Genomic DNA, 13,980 nt, shown 5'->3' with positions numbered 1-13,980 from the left:
ACCACCGCCCTTGGTGGTGGAGCAGCGGTGGCCACAATTGCCAGCTCCGACGACCCAGCCATGGCCCTTAAGCTTTGCACAAATGTCCCTCTCCGCCTCTATCGCGATTCCGTCACTGCTGCCACCATTGCGTTCGGTAGGCTTTTGATTCAATCCTGAGAATCTCTCCTTTTTTGTGTTTTTCCCCTTCCTTTGAAGCTTGTAGCCGTGGCTAGAAAAGTACAACTTAATTTATATTAATCGATGCTGGATCTTTATATTTTTCTCTACATATAGCCTCGAAACATTTGAGAAGCAAGAATTGTAACTTAGTTTAGACATGTGGTCTTTTGAAAATTCGAAGCCCTGTTTAGACATGCAAGTTTATGAATGGTGCTTGATCAGTTGATGTAATATTTAAGAACATGTGACTCTTAGTTTTACTTTTATCCAATTTTGGTACGATCTTGTTGAGCTAATTATTTTTGTGGGTCTATAGTGCTTTGTCCCTTGCGAAATCGGCCTAGTCATGGACACTAATTTTTCTCTCTATATAGCCTCGAAACATATGAGAACTATATAGTGTGTTCCTTCGACACCCCTAACATAGTGTGTTCAGTCATTTCCTTGTTGGAAACTTGAAAAATGTTGAGAACTATAAATTTCATAAACTCGAATCCCTCTTATATGACTCATTTACTGCTGACCACCTCCTGACACCCGAGCTAGTGGGAATTTCTGTTTCATGATTGGAAAACCCCCCAACCACACATCTACTTAGCAGGTCTCTGTCTGAAACCTTTGATGAAACAACTACCACCACTTCTGATGTTATTATTACTACCTATTTTGTCAACTTTTTATCAAGTAAAATTTACATTAATTGTTGGGCCTAAACGGAAGCGCTCGCATACAAGTAAACCAAAAAAGTAGAAAACCTATAAGAAACGGTCCTCTACGAAAGACAACCAATCTTCTACACAACAAGGAATTTCATGGTTTCACCAAAAGAAAATAAGATAGAGGAGGCTACTCCTCAACTGAACAAATGTCAACTCTACCTATTCAAAAGTTCTTTTATTTCTTCTCTCCAATTAACTCACATTAGTGCTAAAGGAGCAAACCATGCCTTTCACCTTTTCCTCCTCCCACAATCCCCCATCTAAACATAAGCGCTCTTGGCATCGCCCATGAGGTACCAAACCAACTAAAAATTTCTCACCATCTCGAGGCAAGATGACAATGCAAAAGTAGATGATCCACATCTTCACTCCAACTTGTGCATTAAAGCATGCACTAACTTACACTAATGACCTTTATCTTCCTAAGATTCTCAGTCATCCAGAACGCTGCTCTAGCTGCTAACGAAGTGAAGAACATACCGTCTTCAGAATCTTCGGGATTGGAACTAAGATATATGGAAAAGCATCCTCCTCCTTAGTCAAAAGCTTTTGATAGAAAGACTTAACAAAAAACTATGTTATTCACCAACCTCCACCTCCGCCGCCACCTCCACCCATCAAGGCTCTGGCGATATGTATTAATTGTGGAGCAAAGCAAACAACTTTGGAGCTCAAACACCTTCCAGTCATGGAAATTCCTCTTAAATCTTAGGTCCCAAAAAACTGCTCCACCTCGTATCCTTCAGATTTGTTGGATTGCAAACTCCTTTTGGCAAGATCCTATGTAAGTGCTCGGGAAATTATTTTCAGCATGTTGCCCTGCACTACCTATGTCCCCAAAAGCTATGTCTCCTCTCATTTCTTACATTGCCTCTAACTTCTATCATACCTTCATAATGTTCCTCCATAACCCACAACAATAAGGCATGTTGACATCCTTAGTTGTCCATCCCCTTTTTATGACCCTACATTTATCTACAATCACCATTCACCATTCTTTAGAATACTTGTTCCTCTGCTAGGAATCTCCATAATCATTTTTCTAACAATGCTTTGTTGAAACCCTTAGGGGTCGTTTGGTGTGAGGGATAAAAAATTAGTCCCGGGATAAAATTTGGGTGTCTTGTTTGATTGCCATGTTTGGGATAACTTATCCCACCATTTATACCATAGTGATGAGATAAGTTATCCCATATACATGATGGGATACGTTATCCCAAGATAGTTAATCCGAAGATAATTAATCCTGGGATAACTTGTTCCCAACCAAACAACCCCTTAGATTGTTAACTTCAAGCCCTCCAAACACTTCAGAGATGTCTCAGTCTCCCACTGAACTAAGTGGAACTTCCTTGCCCCATCTGATGAATCCCATAAAATGTTCTTTTTGAAGCTTTTCCAAATTTATTGTGACACTAGTTAGAGCATGAAACAAGGACATGAAATATGGGGGAATTCTCGATAAAGTGCTATTAAAAAGCACTTTTTTCCCACCTTTGATATCTTTTCTGCCATCCTACATGCCTCTTCTCAACCCTTTGAAGGGCTGAAATCCCAACACTTGATCAAAGCACCTACCGGTTGGCTAAGATAGGTAGTTGGGACAGCTCCTACCTAGAATTCAAAACCTAAGCAAGTGCGACAATATTATCCACTGCAAAAAAAAGATGAAAAACTGAAATGTTGTCGTGTCCGCCAACTTCTACATTGAAACCCCTTAATTATTTTCCCATCAAGGCTCTATCCATCATCCCACTCAATACTTCCTCACTAAAGTGCAGAGCATATATGTATATTTTATGATGTACATATGCCATTGTTATCATTTAATGGAAGTTTAGTTGCACCTTGTTCCACAAAGTTTTCCTTAAAAGACAAATTATGTCACCTGCTCCTTATAAGCGAAACACTATCGACCGACAAGAAGAAGAGTATAAATTGACTCAATGAATCTTCTACCTAAGATAGTTGGGTAGTCATCTCATTGGTTCCAAACTCAACTCATATCATGAATGAAATGTGCACTTCATATAGACACATTCAAACTTGATCCAAATATTTATCTCAGAAGAGGATTCAGTTAATATCAAACAATATCTACTTTATATTATATGCTTCAACTACCATGGAAAGACATTTTCATTGTGAGCTAATTTCCTCCCCACTTAGGGAAATAATAACTTGGTTGCCAAGGGTAAACGGGAAAGAGTTTAATATCAGAAGTACAATGTTAATTCAGTAAATCCCACCTCTGTATACCAAGTGTATGTGTGCATAAAATGGTTAATGATGATGGTTAGAATCAAGCTATGTCATTGTAATTTTCATGAAGGCAGTTGAATAGAAAACCCTAGTAAAACTGCAAATAATGTATCAGAGTCCAAAATACTACGTGTAAACAGATTTAGATGCCAAATTATGTTTTATCTGCGACGAGAAGAAGAATGCTAGATTAAGCATTGAGCTTCAGTGACACACTACATCGCCAATCAAATAGTCTCTGCTTACAAGAATGATCAAATGATAGTTCAAATTTATATCTCTCCACTTAACTACTTGAGCTAACTTTTTGTGTTTTCCTTTTTGAAACTTATCGTGAATGTTTTAGTATATAATATTTCACCCCTTTAATAACCTTTAGCATGAAAAGGGAACCTTAAAGGTGCAATCTCATTACTTTCTTATATTCTTGATTCCTCTTATGGTAGCACAATACTCAATCTTGAGTTCAAGTGATCTAACATCCTGGTTCCGTGTATATCTGAAAGGGTTTGCATCCACACCTGTGAGAAACACCATTAACCAAATGAAAGACACACCATATGAGCACACTCCCTATTACAACCTTATAAATATAACGGGACTGACGGAAGAAATGACAATCCTTCACAAGTTCTTAAATCCCAGCTTCACAGAAATTCAACAAATTATGGAGCTAATGTGTTCCATAGTTGACTTGCAACAACAACATGCCCAGTGAGATCCCACTAGGTGGGGTCTGGGGAGGGTAAATTGTACGCAGACCTTGCCACTACCTCGTGGAGGTAGAGAGGCTGTTTCCGAGAGACCCTCAGCTCAAATTTCTCAGTAGAAAAAGTTGCAAATATACTCTTCCTAAAGATATCCATTAAGGTTGACCAACATGACGATGTAAGTGGGACGAAAAGGGAAGGGGATGGACTTAACGGGATAGGGGGTCAGAATACTAGTCTCATTCCATCCCACTAAATTTATGGGATGGGGGCCTTAGTGAGATTTTTTTAATTTGTATTAATTTAAATATTTAAGCACTAAAAATTATGAAAAGATGATAGTGTGATACAAGACTTCATATAGGATGGTAGGGGTGGAGTAACAATGTATCAAGGGTGGTCAGGAGAACACCCTTCACCAGAAAATTATATTGTGTATATTGGTAAAATGTTACTTGATATGGAGTATTTTGTACTTTGAACACCCTGAAAACGAGTTGATGAGGTAGCTCAGTGGTCAAAGTTGTTCAAGAAGATCCCAAGCGCTGTTGAGCACACGTCCCAGGATCGATTCCCACTAGCCTGTTAACTTCTACATATGTTATTTATTGATAATCCTTAATTAGTTTTATGGTCTTTTAATAAGAAATTTTCATTTTAACACGTAAGAGACCTTAAACAATATTTTTCTTTTATTCAATTAGTGTGTCTAAGAGATCTGTTTTTCTCATTAAAATCTTTAAAAAGAATAAAAGTATCAATAACCAATTGGATACTCACCCAGTGTATCTTTGACTTTATTTTATTTTACATTAATTTTTTTTAATAAAATTAAAAAATAATTCTACAATTGTGCCAAAATCAAAAGCAAAAATGTTCCATAAGGAATCTTTTCTCTAAAAAAGATCTTGTCTAATTCTGATCTCCGTTCTCCATGTCTCATTGTTATTGTTGTCGTCGCTAGAGGCTGTAGAAAGGTTAAAGTTTAAAGATGGTTTCTTTCTTCATAAAAAAATGGTTTCTTTCTAGGCTTAAGTTTCTTCTTTGCCTCTTTTTTTTGCGTTGTTCGTTCACTTCATATTAAATTAAATATGAACTCATCAGTGCTAAGCATTATGCATTTTGATTTTAAATTTTTTGATGCACCCATTCATTAAAAAAGTCAATTACTAATAATGCATGGTTAAATTTTAAAATTTGGTGCACTTATGTGCAATTTTCTTTTACCTCTAACACTTGAACACCATTCGTGAAATTTGTGGCTACACCACTGTAGGATGAAGCCAAGACTAGGGTGAGGATAGTGGGGGGGGACTCAAAGCACTTTTGAGTCATGATTGGGTTGCATCAGAGATAGACTCTTAGTTTGTTTCTTTTTACACTAGTTATGGATGAATTGATTTGACAAATTCAAGTGAGGTGCCATGGTGTATGTTATTCGCAGTTAACATGTTATTGATTGACTAGACTTGCAGCGAAGTTAAGTTAGGCAGGAGGTTTGGAGACAACTCTGGAGTCTAAAAGGTTTAGACTGAGCAGGACCAAGACTGAATACTTAGAGTGTAAGTTCAATGATGCTACATATGAGGTCAGCGTGGAAGTGAGGCTTGATGCTTAAGTCATCCTCAAGAGGATGTTTCAAGTATTTGGGGTACTTATTTCAAGGTAATTGGGAGATCGACAATGATGTCACACATTGTATTGATGCAAAATGGGTGAAATGAAGGCTAGCCTCCAAAGTCTTGTGTAATAGAAGGTATTGCCAAAACTTAAAGGTAAGTTCTACGGGATTGTGATTAGACTGACTATGTCGTTTGTGACAAAGTATTGGCCTCAATAACTCACATGTTCAGAAGATGAATGTTTTGGAGATGAGGATGTTGAAGTGGATATGTGGGTATAATATGAAGATATCTGGGGCAAGGTAGGAGCGACCTCCATGGTGGACAATATTAGGGAAGTGAGACTGGGATGATTTGGACATGTGAAAAGGAGAAGTGTGTAAGAGAGATTGGCAATGACGGGTATCAGGAGAGGTAGAAGCAGGAAAAAGAAGTATTGGGGAGGTGATTCGACAAAAAATGACACATCTTGAGCTTATTGAGGACATGACCTTAGGAGGGTTTGGAGGCCGTGGATTAGGGTAGAGGGTTAATTGGTGGTTGAGGATTCTCTGGCTTTCTGCAGGATATGCTTGATGGTTTTACTTGGACCTTATTTCTTCCTCGTGGTATTAGCACCATTTTCGTTGTTTCTTGTTCTTAGATTTAAGTTATTACTTGTGTTTTTTGTGCTTTGGTTATCTGTTATGAATCTTTAGGGAAGGATCGATTCGTAGGGAGATATATAAATAAGCTCGTTAAAGGGAGGCTGAAACCTTAGAGTTCATTAAAAGAGAGAACTCAGATCTCTTCAGCTCTTCAAAGGGAGACTGAAACCTTAGAGTTCAATGGAAGAGAGAACTCTAATCTCTTGCTTTTTGCTGAAAAATGACTTACCGGTTTATTCGTCAAAACCCCTTTAAATAGGAGTCTTATTACATCAATAGGAAGTCTAATTCTTATGAAAGTAGGAGACCTAAATCCTATTTCAATCTACTAACTATAACTTAACCTAATCCCCTATTCTAGAATAATAAATAAAGCTACTTAAATTATAAATAAATAATAAATAAATCTACTTGAAAAATATAGTCAAATACTTAATTAATTGACTTCCTCGTATCCACAACATTATCACATTAATTTGTTGTCATTATTGTTCTTTTTGTCGTATGTTGTGTACTGCTCTCCATTTCACATTATTTTGTTGTTGTTACTGCTCTCATTTTTTCATTCCTTTTCAAACTGCTTGGAAATGCTTTAGTTTAAGCCGAGGGTCTATCTATTCAATTCAAAATGGTCACCTATTGAATCAAGCTAATATGGCCAAATTCACAATGCTCACTTAAAACGTATGATTCTTGATGGTCGTAGTAAAGAATAGTTGAAGTGTTGTTCTTATATCTGCGTTGTGCCATTTACTGATTAATGTTGGGGAAGTTTCTGGGTTCCTAATACTGCCCCTTTATGTGATAATATAGGAATTTTTTAAAGGAGAAGTTCTTTTTAATATACTAAGATGATCTAATTGTGACTTCTTGTTAGATTATGAATATTCACTCTGGGGACTGCCAGAAGGTAGTGCAGAGAGAGCAAAAGCCAAACATGAAGTTCACATGAGGGGTGCACGCAGGCTAGAAGAACTTTGTTTCAGAAATGGTGGAATTTACATTAAGCTTGGTCAACATTTAGGACAGCTGGTTTGCAACTTCTCTCCTTAGGTTATTGTATAGATAATTGTGTCATATTTATATTGTTCAAAGGCACAAGAAGGCTCTTGCTTCTACAAGTAATTGCCCAATACTTCTGGGCTTATCCAACTTGACCTTTGGTTTTGCTCAGGAGTACTTAGTACCTGAAGAGTATGTTCGTATAATGAGGGAATCAATGTTAAATAAATGTCCTCATTCTTCTTATGATCAAGTGCATGAAGTTATCAAGAAAGAGCTTGGAGGTGCACCTGATGAAGTATGTTTTAATTTATTGGATTCTCCTCAAAAGCAATGTTTTGGTTTAATATAGAGTCAATTTGATGAATATATGGCTTATATATTCTTGGTCTTGGTTTCTTTGTTGTGCACTCAACTGAATTAAAACCTTTGTCTACAGATCTTTGATGAATTTGATCCTGTACCAATAGCAAGTGCTTCTCTTGCTCAAGTCCATGTTGCTCGAATGCATGATGGGCAAAAAGTTGCTGTCAAGGTCCTAAATGTTGATATTGTTATAAATTAGTAATGGAGAATTTTCCAAAACTTATAGGTCTCTTATTTTGCTAATTGCAGGTTCAGCACACACATATGACAGATACTGCTGCAGCAGATTATGCAACGGTGGAGTTGATAGTGAACACATTGCATCAATTTTTTCCTTCCTTTGATTACAGGTAGAAATATTCTCCTTTTCACCAAGTTTCATGAAGTATGAACTCCTAATAAAAATTTTCCAGAGAGAGTTTCTTTTATAACTGGAAATACTCACTAGCCAGTGAGGCATGGTTCAATACTCAGTGGATAATGTTCCCTACTACTACTTTTCCCCAGGAGAGTATTAAGAACTTAGCATCATGTATATCAATCAATCAATAGCAATCAACTACTCCTCAATCCCAAATTAGTTGTGTTCTGGTATCTGAATCCTCTTGTATACATTCTACTCTATTTAGGTCCATCTCACCAATATTTATTAAAAAAGGTTCATTTCACTCCATACCAAATGTGAGAAATATAGGAAAAAAATATTATTGAATTGTTGTTGTGTCTACATTATTACATTGAGACCCTATTTATAGACCCTAGAATAGAATCCTTTACCAAGTAGGATACTATTTAGTATTCTTATTTCTATTTCTATTCCTATTCTAATAGGATTGTATAAACCTATTCCGATTCTAATAGGATTGTATAAACCTATTCCGATTCTAATAGGATTGTATAAACCTATTCCGATTCTAATAGGATTGTATAAACCTATTCCGATTCTAATAGGATTGTATAAACCTATTCCGATTCTAATAGGATTGTATAAACCTATTCCGATTCTAATAGGATTGTATAAACCTATTCCGATTCTAATAGGATTGTATAAACCTATTCCGATTCTAATAGGATTGTATAAACCTATTCCGATTCTAATAGGATTGTATAAACCTATTCCGATTCTTATGAAATACTGAATTTGATGCATAATGGCGATAAAACACAGTGATAAAATTACAGTGTGGAACTTCCCAAACCAAGCTTGCAAAGATTGTTTCAGACTATAGAGTGACTTACACAATCGACATACAAGGCTACTAAACTCCCCTTGAGCAACAAAGTGCTCAAAATCTAGTATAAAGTATATGGATCATGTTTGAATCAATAGATGAGAAGATATTAAACAAGGAAGTCACCAAAAAATTGGCCGAAACATGCTCATATGCCGGAGTATTAGATTTGATGGCTAAAAGTGGTCACAATCTAAGAAATAAAATTATATGGGTAGGGTCAGAATGATGTCACGACCCAACTAGAAAATAGAAATTATATAGGAAAGGTTGGATTGATGGCACAACCCTATTGAAAAAGAGAAATAATATGGGTAGGATTGGAATGATGGCACAACCCTACGCAAATCAGATTTGAGGAGTCATTGGAAAGACGAATGGAACTATGTAAATCAAATATGAGGAGTCACTGAAAAGACACATGATGCTATGCAACTCAGATATGAGAAAATAGCTTGGAAAAATCCACGGTACTACACAAATTAAATATGAAAAATAGTCCGGAGAGATGCACGGTGCTACGCAAATCAGATATACAAAAAAAGGTAGTCACCGGAAGGATGGCACGGTGCTACACAAATTAAATATGAAAAAGTAGTCACTGGAATGATGGCACAGTGCTACACAAACCAGATATGAAAAAGTAGCCATCGAAAAGATCGCAGGGTGCTACACAAATTAAATATGAAAAAGTAGTCACCGGAAAGATGGCACGGTGCTACACAAATTAGATATAGAAAGTAGTCACCGGAATGATACACGGTGACCCAACTTTTGCTAACATAATTGTTGTCCAGATGGGCGGCATTAATAGCCGCCCGCTGGCAGCGGAAGCTCTTTGATTTTCTACCAAGATCGTAGAGGCTCTGATATCATGTGAGAAATATAGGAAAAAAATATTATTGAATTGTTGTTGTGTCTACATTATTACATTGAGACCCTATTTATAGACCCTAGAATACAATTCTTTACCAAGTAGGATACTATTTAGTATTCCTATTTCTATTTTTATTCCTATTCCTATTCTAACACCAAATAAATGTCTTTAAGGCAAATCAGAGTTTCTCTAAAACTAGTGTTTGTCTAAGTGGGTGTTCGGATTGACTTATTTTTAGTGTTTTTTGGCTTTTAAGCACTATTATAGTTTTGGAAGTGTTTGGGTAAAAGAACTTTTTTAAAGCTGAAAAAGTATAAAAAAAAATAAGAAGCCAAAAGCCAAAAGTTGGGGGTTTCCAACTTGTGACTTTTTTTTTATGACAAGAAAAACCCGCAGCCGCTACCCTTTGGGTGCACACAGGGGTTTATGCAATAGCTCGCAAACCATATAGGTGAGGTAACCCGCACTAGTCAAGCCCAGTGCGACGAGCTCGACCCAGAAGGCAAACCCCTTTCTTTTGCTGTCAAGGGGTTTCAAACTTGAGACCTCCAACATGGAAGTTCCAAGCCCAAACCACTGGGCCACCCCGAAGGGTCCCAAGTTATGACTTTTGGCTTTTAACTTACTAGTCACTTTAAAAAGCCAATCCAAACACCCCCTAATTCTCAAACTTTTCCCCACAGGGACATACAAGTCTCTCTTTAGAATAAAAGACTCTTGCCATATACTTGACATAATGAAACTGTATCAACAACAACAACAACTAGCCACTAGTTATTTGCAATATAGATCCTTTGTGTTCGTTATGTTCTATGGTTTGCTAAGTCCGCATCATTTAAAAATTTAGATACTTTTTTTTTTGAGCGCATAAATAAATTCAGGGATTTTGAAAAAAAAATATGCTCCCAGGCACAGCTCCCAAGGGGAACCTGTCCTAGGTTCTCTCTCTTACTTTGTTTGATCCTTTTCCGGCAACTCCTACCGGAATTAGCCTTTCTTTACCATGGGGGACAAAATTATTTACTTTGCGGTGGAATTTTAATCATACGATCTCTTAGTATGGGTGACAGGGTGTGCTTTTTCATTTCCAGTGATAAGTCTTTTGAAATAAATGATATCAGTGTAGGTTCTTTTAGGTGGTTCTTGTTCAAGGAGTTCAGTAGTCGGTTTGTCAGTAAGATTAAGATCGACGAAGTCATTTTAAGATGGGTATGCAGTGTTATGAGATTAGCTTCCAAAGGTGTTGGGGACCTTTATAGAAGATGGGGCAGGCTTAAGGAGGGGGATCTGTTCAGAGTATATCAGAACTTCAACTCTTATGGGAGATTTCTTCGAGTAGAAACATTGAGGGGCCAAAGAAAATCAGCTATTATCATCCCGGAGATGGATTACAATGTAGGGTGGAGTGATTTAGCTGACAAAATTATCAGATCTTTGGGTGAGCCAGTTAACCCAGCTCTCCGGAAGTTTGTCACCCCAGGGAAATCTTTCATGGATGCTGCAAATATCCAGAAATGGCCAGTTATGAGCTCTCAGTCTCATTCTGAATTGGAGAATCTACAGGAATACTTGCAGTGTTGCTTAGTTGGAACCTTCAATGACCCTTTCAGCTCGAGTCCAAATCCAACAGTCATCCATCAGTGGTTCCTGAAAAGGTGGAAGATGACGGCAGGGTTGCGCGTCCTACAGCTCACACATAACCAGATGATGTTCGAGTTTCCATCTAGGCAAGAAGCGGAGAGAATAATAATGGGGGAATGGTTTTGGAATGGGAGAAGATTATCACTTGAGTGGTGGTCTCCAGAATCAGGGACAGATAACTCTAAAGAAGAATTAGTAGCAAATCAGAGGTGGATTAGGGCTTTTGGCATCCCGCTTCACGCATGGTCGGAAAAGTCTCTGAAATTTATCGGGGACTGTTGTGGTGGTTATATCGGTGCAGATGAGGACACAAAGAAGAGAAATCATATTCTCTGGGCTCGGATTTGTATTCCAGCAGTAGCACGAGAACCTCCACACAAAATTGATTTGAGAGTAGGCGGTAAAATTTATGAAATATCCATTATTGCCGATGCCTTCTCGAAAATCTCAGTTGCCGGTGATTCTGATGAACAGGGTTTTAACCAGCGGTCCAAACAAGTTTGTGTCTCGAAAACTGAGCAGTCTATCAATTCAAATTTGAAATCTGCTGATGCCCCTAGGGTTGGGCCCAAAAAATCTAAGACAACCTTGGGCCAACTTAAAGCAAAGGCCCAATTGCAGCAGAAGACTCCAGACCAAGTTTATGTTTTGCAGAATGAGCAGCCTATTGATTCAAATCTCAAATCAGCTGAGGACCCTAGGGAATTCTAAGACAACTTTGGGCCAACTTAAGGCAAAGGCCCAGTTGCAGCAAAAGACTTCAGACCATCTTTATTATTCAAGGAGGAAAAAGGGGAACTTGCATCTCAATAAAAAGAAGGAGATATTAAAGGAGTGGAAGGCTATTAGGCCAGCCCAAGCCCAATCTATAGTGGCAGAGACACAAAAGCTTTCGGAACGACAGTCGAATGCTAAGTTGTCTCAAAAGCCATTGTTGGCTTCCCTAACGCAAACTGATTCTCTTGATGAGTGGGAGGGAGACGCAGACGACGAAGCTGAATGCATGCGACCTCTATCTCTTCTCTCTCTTCCTCCTATCCACTCTGACTTCTCTATTGGGTGTTCTCAAGATTCAGGTTTCTCTTCCCCAATTAGTAGCGACACTTTGTCACTACCCTGGTCCGGTGACAGCTTGGAGGAACAGGTTATTTCACACCCGACAGTTATTGAAACCTCTCATTGGACCAAGATAGTGATGACTAAAGCTTGTAAAGCCTTTGGGGTCAATTCAGTGGGGTTTGAGCACGAAATCTTCGATATGATACTGCGAATGGAACAAAAGAGGAAGTTACAGTTGCAGAAATCAAAGGGGAAAGAGCAACAGAAGAAAAGATCAAAGGAAAAAGGTGAGATTGTGGCCAAGAAGTTGCAGTGCACTATTAATTATGAGAATGGAGAAGGGTCAAGTAGGGGCAGGTTCCACAAGGCTTTCTCAGAATGAAAGCAAAAATTATCAGTTGGAATATAAGGGGGCTTAATGATATAAGCAAAAGAAGCACCATCAAGCTACTTATTCAAAAATGGAAGCCTGACATCTTGTGTTTACAGGAAACAAAAACAGAGTGTTGTTCTGTGGCAATAGCAAGACATATTTGGGGATCAAGATGGGTCGAATGGGTTGAACTGAAAGCAAGTGGTACCAGGGGTGGCATTATTATTTTGTGGGACAAAAGACAATGGAAATGCTTAGACTCTTACCAAGGGCAGCATACTCTTTCTGCCATGTGGGAGGGTTTGCAGGTGGACTTCAGATTCTGTTTCTCTGGGGTGTATGGACCTCACTCAACTCCAGAAAGGCTTGACCTATGGGATGAGTTGGCTGCTGTCAGAGGCATTTGGGATGGATGTTGGGTCATAGGTGGTGACTTTAATGTATGTAGATATGAACATGAGAGGCACAATTGTATAAGGAGATCCCAGGACATGAAGGACTTCTCTGAATTTATTCAAGACATGGGTCTTATTGATCTCCCCTTGCATGGTGCAACTTATACATGGACAAGGGGAGAGGACTTTCTGCAGGCTTCCAGAATTGATAGGTTCTTAATTTCCGCTGAATGGAATGAATTCTTTGGAGTTGTGAAGCAGGTGGCCCTACCAAGGGTTCTCTCCGACCACAGTCCCTTAGCCCTAGAGAGTGGCGATTGGACTTCTGATCCTTCCTACTTCAAATTCGAGAACATGTGGCTGCAGCATGAAGGTTTTCATGATATGGTCAAAAAATGGTGGCAAGGTTATATAGTAAATGGCTCTCCAGACTTTATACTCTCCCAAAAATTAAAATTTTTGAAGAAAGACCTTGTTACCTGGAACAAGGAGGTCTTTGGTAAGCTAAATTCCAGAATCAGTAAAGCCATGGATGATCTTCTGCTGACAGAACAAGCAACTGAAGGAAGGGTCCGGTCTCAAGTTGAAAAGAACAAAATATTGCAATTACAACTAGAGATTCAACAATTAGCAAAGGCAGAGGAAACCTCTTGGAGACAAAAATCGCGGTGTCTATGGTTAAAAGAGGGGGATAGGAATACAAAATACTTTCAAAGAATAGCCAACTCCCACAGGAGATACAACCACATTGACAGATTGCAGGTAGGAGATGACCTCATTGAAGGAAAAGAGCAGGTGAAAGAGGTAATTCTTGACTTCTACCAAGAGTTATACTCTGAAAACGAATCATGGAGGCCTACTGCTTCTTTTGAGGGCCTGGGCAGTTTGAGTTCTGAAGAGAAGAATGCTTTGG

General features: G+C 38.3%; 1 protein-coding gene across 3 annotated transcripts in view; it reads left to right on the top strand.

Annotated features, from left to right (window-relative positions):
- The window catches only part of LOC102588073 (putative ABC1 protein At2g40090), a 49,358-nt gene that overhangs the window by 311 nt on the left and 35,067 nt on the right, over nt 1–13,980 (top strand). For all 3 annotated transcript variants that reach the window (XR_001473385.1, XM_015308476.1, XM_015308470.1), the window contains exons 2-6: nt 1–136; nt 7,000–7,154; nt 7,297–7,422; nt 7,564–7,659; nt 7,740–7,840. Coding sequence is in view for 2 of the 3 variants with exons in the window: in XM_015308476.1 (XP_015163962.1) it covers nt 1–136; nt 7,000–7,154; nt 7,297–7,422; nt 7,564–7,659; nt 7,740–7,840 (614 nt within the window). In the remaining variant the exon portion in view is untranslated. The remainder of the gene's footprint in view (nt 137–6,999; nt 7,155–7,296; nt 7,423–7,563; nt 7,660–7,739; nt 7,841–13,980) is intronic.

Source organism: Solanum tuberosum, unplaced genomic scaffold (assembly GCF_000226075.1).
Source record: "Solanum tuberosum cultivar DM 1-3 516 R44 unplaced genomic scaffold, SolTub_3.0 scf00005, whole genome shotgun sequence".
Classification (NCBI taxonomy): domain Eukaryota; kingdom Viridiplantae; phylum Streptophyta; class Magnoliopsida; order Solanales; family Solanaceae; genus Solanum; species Solanum tuberosum.
This window is presented reverse-complemented; position numbering and strand designations above follow the sequence as displayed.